This window comes from Oryctolagus cuniculus, chromosome 1 (assembly GCF_964237555.1).
Source record: "Oryctolagus cuniculus chromosome 1, mOryCun1.1, whole genome shotgun sequence".
Taxonomy (NCBI): domain Eukaryota; kingdom Metazoa; phylum Chordata; class Mammalia; order Lagomorpha; family Leporidae; genus Oryctolagus; species Oryctolagus cuniculus.
This window is the reverse complement of record NC_091432.1, coordinates 66,404,334-66,420,036: the sequence shown is the minus strand read 5'-3', so window position 1 is coordinate 66,420,036 and position 15,703 is coordinate 66,404,334. Positions and strand designations below refer to the sequence as shown.

The 15,703-nt window shown below is 61.7% G+C and overlaps 1 protein-coding gene across 10 annotated transcripts in view; it reads left to right on the top strand.

The window, feature by feature from the left end:
- ARRB1 (arrestin beta 1) overlaps positions 1 to 15,420 on the top strand; it is a 72,916-nt gene extending 57,496 nt beyond the window's left edge. For 5 of the 10 annotated variants that reach the window (XM_051850992.2, XM_051850993.2, XM_070075421.1 and 2 more), the window contains exons 8-16: positions 580 to 715; positions 1,423 to 1,507; positions 1,804 to 1,876; positions 4,069 to 4,206; positions 4,909 to 4,992; positions 6,406 to 6,429; positions 7,846 to 7,916; positions 8,529 to 8,580; positions 9,715 to 15,420. In XM_051850992.2, coding sequence (XP_051706952.1) covers positions 580 to 715; positions 1,423 to 1,507; positions 1,804 to 1,876; positions 4,069 to 4,206; positions 4,909 to 4,992; positions 6,406 to 6,429; positions 7,846 to 7,916; positions 8,529 to 8,580; positions 9,715 to 9,826 — 775 coding nt within the window. In that variant the 3' untranslated portion in view covers positions 9,827 to 15,420. Of the gene's footprint in view, positions 1 to 579; positions 716 to 1,422; positions 1,508 to 1,803; positions 1,877 to 4,068; positions 4,207 to 4,908; positions 4,993 to 6,405; positions 6,430 to 7,845; positions 7,917 to 8,528; positions 8,581 to 8,734; positions 9,694 to 9,714 lie in introns of those variants that run through there. The other 5 variants (XM_070075435.1, XM_070075439.1, XM_051850973.2 and 2 more) reach the window with 3 other exon arrangements.
- The last annotated feature ends 283 nt before the right edge of the window (positions 15,421 to 15,703 follow it).

The window sequence follows — 15,703 nt, the reverse complement described above, 5'->3', positions numbered from 1 at the left end:
TGCAATCCTCTCGGTGACTCGACTGGGTTGGTCTGCTGCTGTCCCCACTTTGCAGATGTAGAAACTGAGGCCCAGGGAAGCAGCACAGTTAATAAGAGGGGAGGTGGGTGCTTGGCTCTGGCTCTCCAGTTCCAGGGGAGGGAGCAGTACGGGTGCTCACGTGTGTAGCATGCCACAGAGACCGCAGCATATGGAGTCTCCACGCTCTCACTAGCTCCGCAAGTCCTGGCTGGAGCCGGGTCCCCTTCACTGAGCCCATGTCACCTGTGGGCTCCGTCTCTCACCGATTGCCCCCTCGTTCCTGGCATGCTCCCCATGCCGAACCCCAGCTCCTCCTGGGCCCTCTGCATGTGTTCACTTGGCAGATACGGGGAATAAGACAGAGACCAGCGTGCCTTCCCCAAAAGCAGCTGCCCCAGGTGGTTCTGGGACGGAAAGAATTGGCGGTGGGGGATTATGTCAACTTCCTGAGGCGATGGGGCCTGGGGGTCTGCGGAGCAGAAGAGGGCTATGGGGGACACGAGGAGGGGCCCGGGGCGGGGGACTCTGGTCACCTTTCCCTCCTCCCACGTCTACCAGGAACTCCGTGCGTCTGGTCATCCGGAAGGTTCAGTATGCTCCAGAGAGGCCCGGCCCCCAGCCCACGGCTGAGACCACCAGGCAGTTCCTCATGTCAGACAAGCCCTTGCACTTGGAGGCCTCCCTGGATAAGGAGGTAGGGAACGCGGGCCTGTGGGCAGGGGGCTTGGACCTCAGACCTCAGCTCTAGGGTCACAGGTCAGGCCATCTCAGCTCTCCCCTGGGAACATGAGGAAGCCTCCCAGGGCCTGGAGGAGTGGCAGAGGGGAGCAGTGTCAGTGGGAGGGGCCGGGTCACCCCTCCCCCCAGTGAACACCTGGGCAGCAAGCTGCACGGGAGGGAGAGGGCGCCCCAAGCTCCCAGCTTCCTGATCCCTTCCTTGAGCTGTGGGCACCTGCTCTGGCTCTTGGGGGCAGCTGCAGGCGGGTGCTTGGGACAGGAGGCGGGCTGAGGCACCCTCTGCGAGCGGCACTGCCCTCCTCACCCTCCCCGGTCTGAACACCGTCCACACCCCCACACCCCCTCCCGCAGCCTGAGCCAGCAGGGACCTGAGCCGTGGCCCTCATCACACAAAGACCCTGAGGCCCACGGTCAGGCTGCTGTCATGGTCACTGTTGTTCCCAGGGTTATGAGTGGCCAGACTGGGACTGGGGCCCAGGACCACCACCTGCTCACCTGGGCGGGGTCTGGGCAGCGCCCCGCTGGGAAGCTGAAGCTTCACGGGCGTGGTGGCGTCCATGCCGCCTGCACTTAAGCGCACTGCGGCCGCAGGACCGGGGATGGCGGTCTGAACAGCCGGGTCTGGGGGGCCTCCCCGCCAACCCTCTCCTCCCGCCTTCCCAGATCTATTACCACGGGGAGCCCATCAGTGTCAACGTCCACGTCACCAACAACACCAACAAGACCGTGAAGAAGATCAAGATCTCGGGTACCCGGTCGGGGGCGGGCGAGGAGGGATGGCCCAGGGACCTACCTGCCCTTGCTAGCGGCCTCCTCCCTGCCAGCTTCGAGCCGCGGGCGTGGTGCTTGTTGGTGCCTCCGGCCTTCTATTGGCCAGGTCACCTGTCAGTCGCCTGTGTCTCCTAGGTGTCCCGGGTTTGGGGCGGAGCTGTCCCGGAAGGGAAGGGGGGGGGGTCTCAGGCCACGCCACTGGGGGGCAGGATGAAGGTGGTCTCCCCTCCGGCTGCCCCAAGGGCTCACGCACCTTGCTGTCCCCTACCGCAGTGCGCCAGTACGCAGACATCTGCCTCTTCAACACCGCGCAGTACAAGTGCCCTGTGGCCATGGAGGAGGCCGAGTAAGTGAGCGGATGCCTTGTGCTGGACACGGGAAGTGTTGGGAAAGGAGTCCTGGGCCCTGACCTTCCTGCCCCGCAGGGTGGGAGATGCAAGAGCCTTCCAGAAGGCCATGAAAAGTTCTCTAGTCGAGGGAAAGACCCGGAAAAACAGAAATGACAAAAGAAAGGCTGGTGAATGTAAGGGGACTGGAGCTGTGGGGAGGGGGAATCATACAAGGTCAGAAACCCAGGTTGAAGGGAGGACTTGGCACTGAGCTTCCTGGTAGCCAAGGCAAAGAGGGTAAGGCAGAGGGTGTACAGCTTTTCCCATGAAAGGAGTCATTTGGGAGGGTACCCCGAGAAGTTCTGGGTTTGAGGGGGGCTGCTATGGCCGCAGCAGAACTTCGTCCCCAGCTTGGTGCCAAGGCAGGAGCAGAGACTGCAGGTGAAACATCTTTAATTACCTAAACGCAGTAGGCGCTCCCGTTAGAAGTTCCTGCAAATATTTTTTTTGGCAGTGTGCCTTATGTAACCTCACACACTTGTATATGTTTACATATAATTGCAGTCCGGATTTCTTCAACTCAAAACATTTTGAAAGTATTACCACGTAGTCCTTGGCTAGTTTCTCCTGTCCCGTGGGTGAGCATGCCCTGATCAGAGCCAACACTGCTCTATCATTGGCTGTTTCTTACAGTCACCATTCATTAAGACAACAATAACAGAGCCGCAGGTGCATAGAGGTAAAGTGATGGGACCCAGAGCCCGAGCAACACACAGGGTGACTTCAAACACTTCCTGGAAAATGGAGTCAACAGATGAGTGGACGGGTTCAAGTCCTGGCTCCAGCTTCCTGCTGATGCCACACCTGGGAGGCAGCGGGGGCTCAAGGGTGTGGAGACCTGGATGAGTTCCCAGCTCCTGGCTTAGTCTCAGCCCCCGAGGGCCCCCGAGGGGAGGGACCGGCAGAGGGAAGCTGTCTCTGTCTGTCTCTGTCTGCTTCTCAAATAATAATTTTCAAAACATAATTAAAAGGCTGGCTGTGGCTCACTTGGCTAATCCTCCGCCTTGCGGTGCCGGCACCCCGGGTTCTAGTCCTGGTTGGGGCGCTGGATTCTGTCCCGGCTGCTCCTCTTCCAGGCCAGCTCTCTGCTGTGGCCCGGGAGTGCAGTGGAGGATGACCCAAGTCCTTGGGCCCTGCACCCCATGGGAGACCAGGAGAAGCACCTGGCTCCTGCCATCGGATCGTGGAGGCGCGCCGGCCGTGGCGGCCATTTGGGGGCTGAACCAATGGAAAAAGGAAGACCTTTCTCTCTGTCTCTTTGTCTCTCACTGTCTAACTCCGCCTGTCAAAAAAAAAAAAAAAATTGAAAGAGAGGTTTATTTTGGTGCAGAAAGTTTGAAATACACACGCAGTTTGCTTCGAGTGCACTTTTGCACGGACTTCCTGAAGGCCCCTCGCCTGCTCTCCCAGGCTGTGCAGGGCGTGCCAGCACCCGCACAACACACAGCGGGAGGCAGAGGTGGCGGTGGCCCAGGCCATGTGTGCATCGGAACTGGGCTCCCAGACACATGACTCACTCACTTGGCCTCGCGGAGCCGCGGTGCGCAAGCTGGGCCTGGGCCTGGCCCTGGGCAGCAGTGGGGGAGGGCGGCTGGCGCAGAAGCAGGTGAACATGGGACACTTAAGTGCCCTGTGTGTGATGGACAGACCCAGGACAGACAGAGCAGCAGACTCCGGGTTTTCTGTACTCTGTTAAGAGGCAGACAGAGCTCCTGGCTGCTGGGTCCCTCCCCAGACGCCCACCACAGGTGGCAAGGATGGAGGCAGGGGAGGGGAACAGCCAGGAACTCGGTGCAGGCGCCCATCACTGAGCCATCCCCGCTGCCTCCCAGGGCGCACGGTGCACACTGCAGGAAGCTGGGCTCAGGAGCTGGAGCCCCGTTGCGAATCCAGGCCCTGCAGTGAGGGAAACCGGCGTCCCGAGTGGTGTCTTAACCAGCAGGCCGCGTGCCCGCCCCCAGCAGGTCCTCGGTGTAGACCATAGACCGAGGTGGCGGGTGCGGGGTGTGTGCGGTGGCTTTTAGTGCAGTGTACCCGGCTGGACCGTGTATGTCGTGGGGCAGTGGTCTGCCTGCCCGGGGTGGGGCCAGGCTGGGTGTCCTGGCAGGGGGAGGGGGAACGAGTCCACACCTGCCTCTCTTCCTCCCAGCGACACTGTGGCGCCCAGCTCAACGTTCTGCAAGGTCTACACGCTCACCCCCTTCTTGGCCAACAACCGAGAGAAGCGGGGCCTCGCCCTGGATGGGAAGCTCAAGCACGAGGACACGAACCTGGCCTCCAGCACCCTGTGAGGCCCTGCCCCCCACCCCCACGCCTGCCGTGCGCCAGTGTGAGGACAGAGCTTGGGCTGCCCTTAGGAGCTCGACCTGTCAGGGAGGCTGTCCCCCAGACTGCTAGATCCACTTGCCTTGCTCTGTCAGTCACTCGGGGGGAGGCAACCTAGAAAGGCTTCCTGTAAGAGGTGGCAGCTGCTGACCCGCAAGGCTGGGAGGAAGGCAGTGGCGCCTGGAAGGGCCCTGGCGGCAGAGGGTGGACAGGAGGGGTGGGGTGGCGAGCTGGGCCACACGAGGTGTGGGCTGCCCCAGGACCACGTGGCTGCCCCTGTCCCTCTGATTCTCCAGGCCTCTCTGCTCTGGTAAGGCCCTGCGGGAGAAGCAGTCATGCCACCCTCCCTTGGGGACTTTGGTCCACTCTGAATGTGGTCCCTTGGCTCTGGCTACACTGTGTCCTCACCACCCCCGCCTGGACTGCCCGCTGACCTGCCTGCTCCCTGCCCCTGCCCCCCACCCCCCACTCCCGCCATCCTCCAGGTCTCCCAGAAGGCCTTCCCTGAGCCCTGGCCCCTGGCCCCCGTGGCCGCTGGCTCCCTGGAGGGTGGGAGGAGCAGGGCTGCGGCCAGGGGAGGGAGGCCCGTGGGACACGGTGGCCGCTGCCCCTACTGCCGCACACCCACATCGGCCTCCCAGCCAGCTTCCCCTGTCGCCCACAGGATGCGGGAAGGGGCCAACCGCGAGATCCTGGGCATCATCGTCTCCTACAAAGTGAAAGTCAAGCTGGTGGTGTCACGGGGCGGGTGAGTGCGGGAGCTGAGCCTGAGGGCACCCAGGGGCCGTCCGCGCCCACAGCCCCCGCCCCCCTCCCCTGCCTTCCGGTCCATCTTCTCGTTCGCAGCAGGATTGGGCACGAGGCTTCCTGTCCCTTCTCTTCCTCCTCCCCATCCTCACCCTCCTCTTTGTGTCTGGAGCGTGCACTGAGGGTCGGCCAGGGCCCCAGGGGAGGACATCCATGCTGGGGGTCCCGGGGGGACTGAGCCCCTCACCCACCTTGCAGTGCAGCACCCACCCCACTCCCGCTGGGGACATAGCCCAAGGGACTCAGGCAGATTGGGGGTTTGCTGGCTGGCCTGGCTTTCCCGTTTTACAGGGCAGGAAGCTGAGGCCCACAGTTTGCCACCCCCATGAAGGTCAGGGTGCGGCCTGGGTGTCGGGGTCACAGCCGGGGACCAGGTGCTTCCTTGCCCCGAGCAGAGTTCGTCAGTGGGGACTCAGAGCAGCCCTCCCCTCTCCCCACGTCCTGGACGGACGTGTTATACACCGGAACCGGGATTTCTCACGGGTCAGAGAACTTGTTCTGACTTAGTTTAGGAGTGTCTGTAGCGAGGTTGAACAGCCGTGTAGGGGCAGGTGTGCAGCGGGTTGAGGATGCCCGTGCCACAGCACCTGCGTTTGAGGCCTGGCGCTGGTTTCCTGCTGATGGGGACCCTGGGAGGCGGCGGTGTGGCTCAGAGAGCTGGCTTCCTGCCACTCACACAGGCAGCCTGGATTGGGTTCCTGGCTCCTGGCTTCGGCTGCCCTCGCTGTTGCAGTTCAGTGGGGAGCGAACCAGCGGATGGGAGTTTTCTCTGTGTCTCTGCCTCCCGGATAAATGAATAAAAGCTTAAAAGAGAAAAGAAAAGCTAAATCCATTAGACATGGCGTCTCCTGTGCAGTGCTCCTGGTGAACCACAGGCAGGGCAGGCAGCACTGGAGTGGGTTTTTTTTTTTTTTGCAGGGGGAGGGAGGAGATCTTCCACCCCCTGTTCACTCTCCAAATGGCATCAACAGCCAGCTCTGGGCCAGGCTGAAGCCAGGAGCCTGGAACTCTATCCGGTCTCCCACATTACTTGGGCCATCACCTGCTGCCTCCCAGGCGTGTTAGCACGGAGCTGGGCGGGACTCAGACCTGTGCCTCCGGTGTGGGATGTCGCATCGCAGGCAGCGGCTTGGCGCCCTGTGCCACCGTGGCGGCCCCGGAGCTCACGTGTGCACCTGCTTTCCGAAGGAAAGGGCCTGCTGAGCTTGGCAGTGCGCCCCCAGGGGAGGGGGGCGTGTATGTCCCAGGGTCTGCTCTGTCTGAGGGGCAGCAGAGGTGGTGAATGAATGTGCTTTCTGTTTTTTCCTCTCTCAACTCTCCTGACCACTCCTCCTGCCTCCTCTGACCCACCCAGCCTGCTGGGAGATCTTGCGTCCAGGTAATGTCCCTCGCTTTGGCCTGGTTGATTACCTTCCTGCAGGGCCCAGATACCCCATGGAGCAGGGGCATGGGGCGCTGGGTTGGAAGGACCCTTAGTGGCCGTTTCAGATGGCCAAGGTCAGGTGCGTGCTGATGCCAGAATGCTCTCGAGAAAGACACAGTATCTACTCAGGAAGCTGCGCCCTGCTAGTCCTCAGCTCTCGCCAGCAGCAAATCACTGAATTCCCGAGCTACTGGATTACAGGGTATTTAGAAGTGCAGGCTTTGTGACTTCCCGACTTGCCCGCTGGTGAGCCAAGGAGAGGCCCTTCGGGGAGCCACATTTGTGCATGAGATGGCCTGGGTGCCAGCCGGATAGACCCACCCTCCTAAGATGCACGCCCTGGCTTCTCCCTGGCCAAGCATCCCTGGCCAAGCATCCCAAGAATACTTAGTCCAGTGTGAGAGGAAAGTCATTCAGCTCTGTTCGGTTGAGTTCAGCAGAGGTTTCCGGACCCCAGTGCTGTGCCAGTGAGTGGCGGGGCTGGCGGGATCCACTCTCAGCTCAGCCTACGCCCCTGACTGCTCCACTCCCCAGCCGGACCCTGGAGGTGCCCATGGGTCAGGGTCGGGATGGAGATCCCAGGGTGAAGGGTGTTGCTCCAAGATGGCTTCAGGCCGCTGCTGTCACACAGTGCTGAAGGGTGTGGCCCTGGAGCCAGAATCCTCTGTCACTCCCCATGAATAGCTGTGTAGCCTTGGGCAGGATGCTTTCATCTCCTTGTGCCTCAGTTTCTCCACCCATACATTGGGGGCAATGATACAGTTGTTGTGAGGATTCAACGAGTTGCTTTATGGAAAGTGCCCAGGAGAGTCCTTGGCCGAGTCAGTGCCGTGGAAATCTCTGCCCTCCCTGTCCTGCCCCGCAGGGACCCGGCAGAGAAGGTCAAGTCCAAAGCCCTGGCCGGTGGCTGATGCCTCCCATTCACCACAAACCTGTGTGGACAGCCTTGGGCCCTGGGTCCCAGCTGACCCGACACTGGTAAAATGTACCTCTAGCCGTGCCTCCTGCAGGTGGCAGGTATCCAGGGTCAGCTGGGCACTGTTTTAGGTGCTGGGAGGGGTGGGCACACTCCCAGCCAGGAGTTGGGAAGGGCCGAGGTGGCTGTGGCCGTCTGAGATGGGCGGGGCTCAGGGCACCTGCAGGGCCCCCAGTGGCCATGGTGTGCACTGGCCTGGGCAGTCGTGCCCCCGTGTCCGGGGGCCCTGATCCAGGAAGGGGAAGTTCTGTTTCCATCAGGGACAGGGGAGGAGGTCTCCTACATTCCTCCCCTAGAAAGATCTCCATCTTGGAGAGTGCAGAGTGAGGGCCAGAGAGCCCTCCGCAGCCCTCCCGCTGAGGCCTGGGCTCAGCAGGCCTGGCTCTCTGTTTCAGTGACGTGGCCGTGGAGCTGCCCTTCACCCTGATGCACCCCAAGCCCAAAGAGGAGCCCCCACATCGGGAAGGTGAGCAGGACTGGGAGGGTCCTTGCCGTGAGGGTTTCAGGGGGCCCACTCCCTCCTCCCCTGCCTGCCGCACCTCTCCCTCCAGGTCAGCCTCAGCCTGGTGCACCCTCTCCCCAGCTCCCCAGGATCTCCCGTGGGTCCCACAACTCCCGTCTGCCGTGGGCCCCAGTGGGACACAGCTGGCCCTCACTGTCTTCTCCGTGGGGGAGCAAGGCCTGGGCTGGGTCCTGTGCGCACTAGGGGGAAGGGCTGCGTGGACGAGAGCCCCCCCACCCCCAGCATACCATTCCTGGAGGCGCCCGATTGTTCATTGATATTAACTCCATTTTGAAACACAGCTCAAGTTCAGCGAGGTCAGAGTTAGTGGGAGGTTCGCATGCTAGGCAGTGCACTGAAGTGAGCTGGAGCCAGTACCCCGAGGTTGCCCTGCTCCTGTGGCCACTCAGGGCCCTTCCATGGCCTTAGATGATTGGCAGGCCCCCTTTTCCACGTTCCCCTTCTTCCCTGACCCTCCCCTACTGAGCCTGGCAGTCCCGGGGTGGAGGGCTGTGCCCACTCACCTCCATGTCTCCCCACGCACTAACCCCTGGGCGCCCCCTGCCCTGTGTTCAGTTCCAGAGAACGAGACGCCGGTAGATACCAATCTCATAGAACTTGACACAAAGTAAGCGGAACCCTGCCTGCTGGGGTCTGGGGGGTTGCGGGGCAGGGCGGGGCCGGGGGGGGGCGGAGAGGTCATTTGCATATACGCTTATTAACCCTGAGGAGCAGGTGGTCTAACCCCATCAGCTGAGAGCCGCCTCTGCTCGCCTCCTCAGCAACCCGCTTGCCTGCATGTGACTTGAAGGACCCTCGTGCCTGTTCCTCTTCCTCCTGCCTTGGTGGGGTTTGTCTTCCTTCCTTGTCCTTGCACGTCCGTCCACCCGTCCGTCCGTCCGTCCGTCCACAGCGCCTGCGCCTGCTCGTCTCACACAGGGCTGGCTCGGGGCCCCGCCCACACCCCACCCCACCAATGGAATCAGGCTGCGGGGCGGGCCAGGGTCTGGGACTGGAGGACTGACCCATGGGGTGTGCCATGTGGTCCCGGACAGCGAGAACCACCCCCAGGTGGTTTTCTCCCTCCAGCTCCTGTCCCCCAGGAGGATTCTGGCATGTGGGGTGTCCAGTCTCCCCACCGGGATGCCCCACATGTTGGCGGCAGGATGTGGGGCAGGGAGCTTTGGTGGCTCCCGTGGGGTCCCGAGTAGACAGATTTTAGGGTAGGAGAGAGCCTGCTTTCATAGATGTGGCCTTTAGCCCTGCAGCCCCAGTCAGGCCTCCCCCTCCCACGCCCCGCGCCAGCTCTGGATGGCTCAGGATGGACTGTGAGCCTGCCGCAAGCCCTTTGAGGCTGTCTCGTGCAGTAAGCCAAGCCCACTTCTTCCGGGCCAGAGCCAGGCATGCCTCCCCTGGCCGGGTTTTTGGTGGGTGGGGTTTCTTGGGTCTTGGTGGGGTTGAGAATAGGAGTGAAACTCCTGGGGCCTGGCCTCCGACCTGGAGATCCTTTCTTCTCTGGGCACTGAGGCACGTGGCCAGGCCCCCGAGAACTGGGTCGCTTTTCTGGCTCTTAGCTTCCTGCCCCCAGCCGCTCTAGTCCACGTGTGACCACCCCCACTGCCACCGGTGGGCATCCAGATGGGCCAGCCAGGCTGGCCTTCCTGCCCAGGGTCAGCCCCGGAGGCCAGAGGTTCCAGGGACCCAGAGCAGCTGGCTCTCACGCCCCTGCAAACACGCCGCATTTTTCCCGTCTCTCCCCCAGTGATGACGACATTGTGTTTGAGGACTTTGCCCGCCAGAGACTGAAGGGCATGAAGGACGACAAGGAGGAAGAGGATGACGTTACAGGCTCCCCGCGGCTCAACCACAGATAGGCTGGGGCCGGCCCTCCCGGGGCGGCTCCAGGTCTCAGGCACTAGGATGCTTCTTCGTCTACTTCCTGTTCTGGTGTCCCCACCCCAAGCCCCGCCCCCTTGTTCTTCCACTTTCTCCCTGGGGGGGCCCAGTGGTCTTCCTGGGCCTCAGAACCGGGCCTGCGTCACCATGCCGACAGGGCCTGCGTCACCACGCCGACCGGACCCGGTGCGCCCTTCACCTCCTCTGCCCACTCAGCTCTCCGCCTGGCCCGCTCCTCATCCCAGAAAGGCCGCCTCTGGCCTCGGGGTGGCCGGAGATGGGGGAGAGGAAGGGGGCGGCGGGGGCGGGCAGGAGGACACGGGGTGGGCTTGCGGGCCCCGGATGCGGGAGACCACGAGCACAGTCCCAGGTGGTTAGCGCAGTTCTGGCAGCGAGAGGACGGCCACCTTGAAGGCCACCCTCTCCTGGCTGCAAGGCCAGACCCCCCTGATGGATTGGCCATGCCTTTGTGCGGTTTGGAGCGCCAAAGACCTCCCCTGCTCTTCCCCCTGCCCCTTTGACTTTGGTGAAGGTTCCTAGGCCCCAGGAGTGGAGAAGAGCAACTGGTCTGACTTCGCTACCAGCAGCCTCTCTAGACCAAGGCAGGCCGTGTGAGCTAGCCGAGTGGACTGTAGCCTGGCGGGGGGCGTGGCGGCGTCGCTAGCCTGTATTTGATGTGGTGCACCTGTCTGTATTTGTGCATGGAAGGGGAGGGGCTCTTTCGCAGACACCCACCCCTGGCCAAGGAGGGAGGCTTTGGGAGGTGGGGATGGGAAGACTAAAGTCTGTCCTGTGCTCCTGCCTCTGAGGATTTAAGGCGATCACACAGGAGGCAAGGCTGGAGGTCCAGGGGCGGCTGGCCCCGACCCCGCCAGCCCGCTGCCGCCGATGCTGCCAGCGTGTTCTCCTGCTTCCCCCTGCAGACCTCCCGCCTGGGCTGGGCTGGCCCTGCAGCCCGGGTGCAAGTGCCTGAGGACACCCTGCCCGAGGACCAGGGGTTCCTTCCCAGAAGGTGGCAGTGCCCACCGAGAGGCACTCACCCAAAGAGGAGGCTGCTGGGGAGCAAGGAACCCCTTCTGTCCTTGGCGAGCGTGAGGGCCCAGCAGTTGCCACCTGCTGGCTGCTGCTCCCCACGTGGTGAGGGAGAAGAAGGTGTTCCAAGACATCTTTCTCATCTGGCATTCAATGCTAATGTGCTGTGTGACCCACGGCGAGTTCCTTCCCCTCTCTGGGCCTCAGTTCCTACCTGGAAAGCCAAGCAGTTGACCAGATGATCACAAGAGGGCCCTCCTGGCTGTGGGCAGCAGTCAGAGCCCCTGGCTGGGCCTCAGAGGTGGCCAGAGCCTCCAGAGCATGTGACCACTCCCCTGGCCTCTAGGCCTGGGAAGGCCATCAGGCCCATGGGGAGCGCACGCTGTGGGGTGGGGGGCTTCTCTGATGTCCAGTGAGGCCACAGCCTGCATCAGCTGCTCTGTCCTGGGGCCCGAGGGGCCTATGGAGGGGCGGGGCTTGTGTGTGCTGGGCTTGGGTGGCAGCTTGTGATAGGGCGTCCCCTGCAGATGTGGACACCCCGAGGCCCACCGCATGACTAGGTTGCCTAGCGGGACAAGGACGCCCCTCGGCATCTGCTCTCCTTCATCTCCATCCCCTCCTGGCGTGAGAAGGGAGACCACCGTGCTTCTCCGCAGGGTGGACCCTTACCCTTTAAGGGCCGGTGCCTCCGGAGCTGGGCTTTGCAACCACTGCTGTCCCGAAATGGCTCAGTTCCCAGGCTCGGCCTCTGCCCCTGCCGAATCTTGTGCATATTCAACCCGGGTCAGAACCAAGTCATCTTGGGACAGTGGCGCCCCTCCATGGCCAGTCCTGGGGCCCAGCCCCTACCAGAGCTTGCTGGGCAGTTTGCACCTCCTCTGGGCAGCTGTACGAGGGGTCTTCAAGAAGTTCATGGAAAATGTGTATTATGAAAAAAAAACTATGCATGGATCTCAATATTTTTTTTGCACCAATAAACTTAACCTTTGAATTCCATTTTCCCATCACTTGTTGAAGGACCCTCGTAGAGTTGATGGAATACATGCTGGATGGCACACGGCAAGCGTACTCTCCAGCGTCTTCCTCTGGGGCCAATGGCAAGGCCCTGTAGCATGTGGGGTGACCAGTCCCCTGCAGCCCTCATCCCCCATCCCTGATGTAGGTATACAGAAGCTTCATCAGGCTGGCCTCGAGCTTCTTCGTCATTGCCACCCCTTCTGGTTCATCCCAGCATTTCACTGAAATGTCTCCAGCTGCCAGCCACTCTCCGAGCCCTGTCTGTCCTTGGCCCTTTGAGCCTAGACTGCACAAGGTCAATGGCCAAGTTTAACTGGACTCAGCCTCACCATGTTCTTCCGAGGACGCCCCTGCCCTGTGCCCAGCGTCGAAGCTGCAGAGACAGGGCTGTCCTGGCCCCTGCCCTCAGGAAGCTCACAGCCCAGAACATTGCTGAGGGGATGTCCTGTCTCCTGGGCTCCCTGGCTGCTGCTGCTGGCCCCCACAGTGCCTTGATGTGAATTAGACAACCGGGCCCCTTCCTGGTGGACTCAGACCCACACCGGAATGCACAGCTTGCTGTGTGGCTGGACGTCGGTGCCACTTGCCCTTGGCCAAGCGCTGTCCGTGACCGTGTGGGACACTCAGGCTGCAGCACCCCCTCTGGCGCCTCTCTGAAGAGGAGGGCCCCGTATCTCCAGGCTTCTGGTCGGGTGCCAGACCCCATCCCCTGTCCCCCTCTGTAACCCCCAAACGTGACCTTTGGGGTGCCGTATCCATTCTGTAGTCAGCCTGTCCTGTGAGGCCTTGGAGTGGAACTGAGGACTCGCCAAGCACCAGCCCACGGCAGTCTGTTCCCATGCCAACCACACAGTGCGGTGTGGGTAGTGCATCCAGACCAATCGGGGGGGAGGGGCATGCCCCGGGTACAGTGCACTGAGCACGGTGCCAGCTGCGCTGCCTTAGCACCCCAGCCAACAGAGGCATGGTCGGCTCCCTGAAGACAAGGGCCGAGTTATTTGCACCCTATGGGCGTCCTCAGCTGCAAAGCCCAGATTAGAGTGGGCTCACCTGCACAGCGGGCCCAGCTGGGAGGGTGGCAGGTCCCCACAGGGTGCTGTGGGAGGAGTACTACGCTGGAAGCCCCTGCTGCTGCCTCTGTGGGTGGCCTGGAGCATGTTAATACACCTCTTGGGCTCAGTTTTCCCAACTGTAAAATGGGACAGTGATCCCTTCCTCAAGGCATTGTGGGGCCCAGCCAAGAGGAAGTTGGTCATTGGTGCTCTGTCGGTCGGTTGCACATGGCTGCACAGCGGGGCCCTGTCACCCAGCCACGCCCCCTTCTAGCCACCTGGCTTTGGTGACCCAGGTGAGAGGGACGTTTAGACCCTGTTAAGGAATTCCATGTCCAAGGACAGCCATCTCAGCGGGCAGGACAGAAGATGTGGATATTGTCAGCAGTAGGGGAGGACAGTACGTTGGGCCATCCCAGGCCCGTGTCACCCGCATCTCTCACCTTGCAGACCCCACAGAGGGTCTGGCATGGGAGAGCCACGCCCTCAGGCCCAGGGACTCTGCCCGCCACTCCACACTCCTTCAGAGCAGTCAAGGGCGAGGGAGATAGAAGTTGCCTGCTCCTTTTTTTCAGAGTGTCAGGCCCCACCTGGGATCAGCAGGAGGCGCCATGGACACTGGGTGACACCTGGGAGAGCTTCAGGCCCAGGGACACCCTAGGCCTTGTGCCCAGCCCGTCCAGCCCCAGGAGGGCCAGGCCCTCATCGCGAGCTCTTTGTCTCATGGACACAGGACTGGGCTTGCTCTGGTGGCTTGCTTTTTAAACTCAGTGAGGACCAAACAGACACCCCTGCCCCTCCCACAGCCTGTCACGGGGCCAGCATCTGGCCCTCTGGGTTTAGGTGGCTCCATGTCCCTTCTGCCTTCCCACCTCAGGGACAGGACCCCATCCCCTGCAAGGTCACTGCCCAGTGGCCTTGTCCCCCCAAAAGGACAGTCCAAGCACAGGTCCCTGGACCCCCGGTCTGCAGCCCCTGACCCCGTGGTTTCCCAGCAGGTGCTGTGGAGTGCTTGGGAGCCCACAGAGCCTTGTCAAGGAGCTGCTCTGCTGGGAAGAGGAGGGTGGGGGCAGATGGGAGGTCTCCAGGCCTCCCCCGACCCCTGTTCCCACTTCTCTGCATTTCTCTCTCTCTCCATTACTGAGGCTTCCCTTGCAGACTGGCTTTTGAGGAAAAAAAGCCTTGGAAACCCCATTGTGAGGTTTGACGCGAGCCTGGCTTCTCTTCTCGCTCTGCCCGTTGGCATGGCTGTGGCATCACAGTCCAAAGGAGCTTTGTGCTGGAACTTGGGTCACAGGCCCAGGCCCAAGCACTTGAGGGCACCCCTACGATGGTTTCCCAGCCATCCCACCCTGAAGCCGGGCCTGGTTTTGATTTGGGCAGGGTGCTCGGTAAGGAAGGGTCTTGGCCCTGATACTGGCCCTGCAGCACAGGGGGCCAGGGAGCAAGGAGGGGCTGCACCTGCACCCCTGGGTGGCACCGGCTTCCCGGATGCAGGCCTGTGGGACGACAGGAGTGTGATGGGAGAAGCAGCCAGAGGCAAGATTCGGCTCTCCCTGCAGCCAGCTGTGAGCGATGCGGGCTCAGGAACACACATGGAGGGAGGATTTTATGACGGAGTCCCGGCTTTGAGGCAGGATCCTGCAGGGGCCTTTTCATTGGCAAGTGTCCCTAGCTTGTGGACGGCCCTGTGTTTGGGTAATAGGAGGCTCTTAGGCCCAAAGAGAGGTTGCCCCCCCCCCCCCACCGGCGCCCCTCACATCCTCTCTGCCTGAGCCTCTCACCCTAGCTCACCGCAGGTGAACATTGTGGTGAGACCCGAACCAGCCCTTGGCACAAAATCCTGCCAGGGCCCTCCCCGCCCCCAGGGCATTCCAGGTGAAAATGGGACACTCAGGACACAGCCACTTGCACGGCACAAGACAAGGAGTGCTTGTTTTGGTGTTTTGTGTGGGGTCTGAATGTGCCATTGGGACCTCACTGGCCTCAGTGTGTAAAATGGGGCTGGTGCCAGGCTCTGCCCGCCTCACAGGGACCATTGCAGAGGCCACGGGGGATGTGGGTAGGTGGCGGCAAAGCAGCGGCAGGTGCCTCACAGTCTCAGGCCTGCGGTGCAGGTCAGCAAAAGGATTAGGAATCATGTGGGCACACGCATCCCGGACTGCTCTGCTCTGTGTTCGGTCCTGGCTGCGGACACGGTGGCACCTGCCGCCTCCTACCGCTGGGGGGCCTGCATGGGGGGAATATCGGGATGAGGGGACGGGGAGGGGCTGTGTCTCCAGATTTGTGGGCCTTCTGTGAAGTGATTATTTTGTGACACTTAATTCCTGGACCACCTGCCAGGTTAACCTGTTGTACCTGTGCCATTCCTTATCACGTCTGATAAGTTATTCTAGTTTCTTCAACTCTAACAGGACTGATGAACAAAAGAAGCATATGTAGGAGGCCATTAAAAGTCTTTTGTGACAGAGGGTACTGGTTCTGGTTGCATTCTGTCTCGTGAGCCCGGAGCAGGACACCGGCCAGAGGATGCAGCCCTGGACTGGCAGGTGGGGCCCAGGGCTGTGGCCACCTTCTGCAGATGGTCAAGAGCTTGTTTCCGGCCACTTGCCAGACTTCGGCACTTTCCAAGCCCCTGACCCCTCCTGGATCCCACTGGGTCCCGTGATCCCTGGTTTGCAGGTGGGGTTAAGCCCCCACCTTCTCTCTGGCACACCAGCCCCCTCGGCTGTCCTTTGTCTGCCACACATCCCA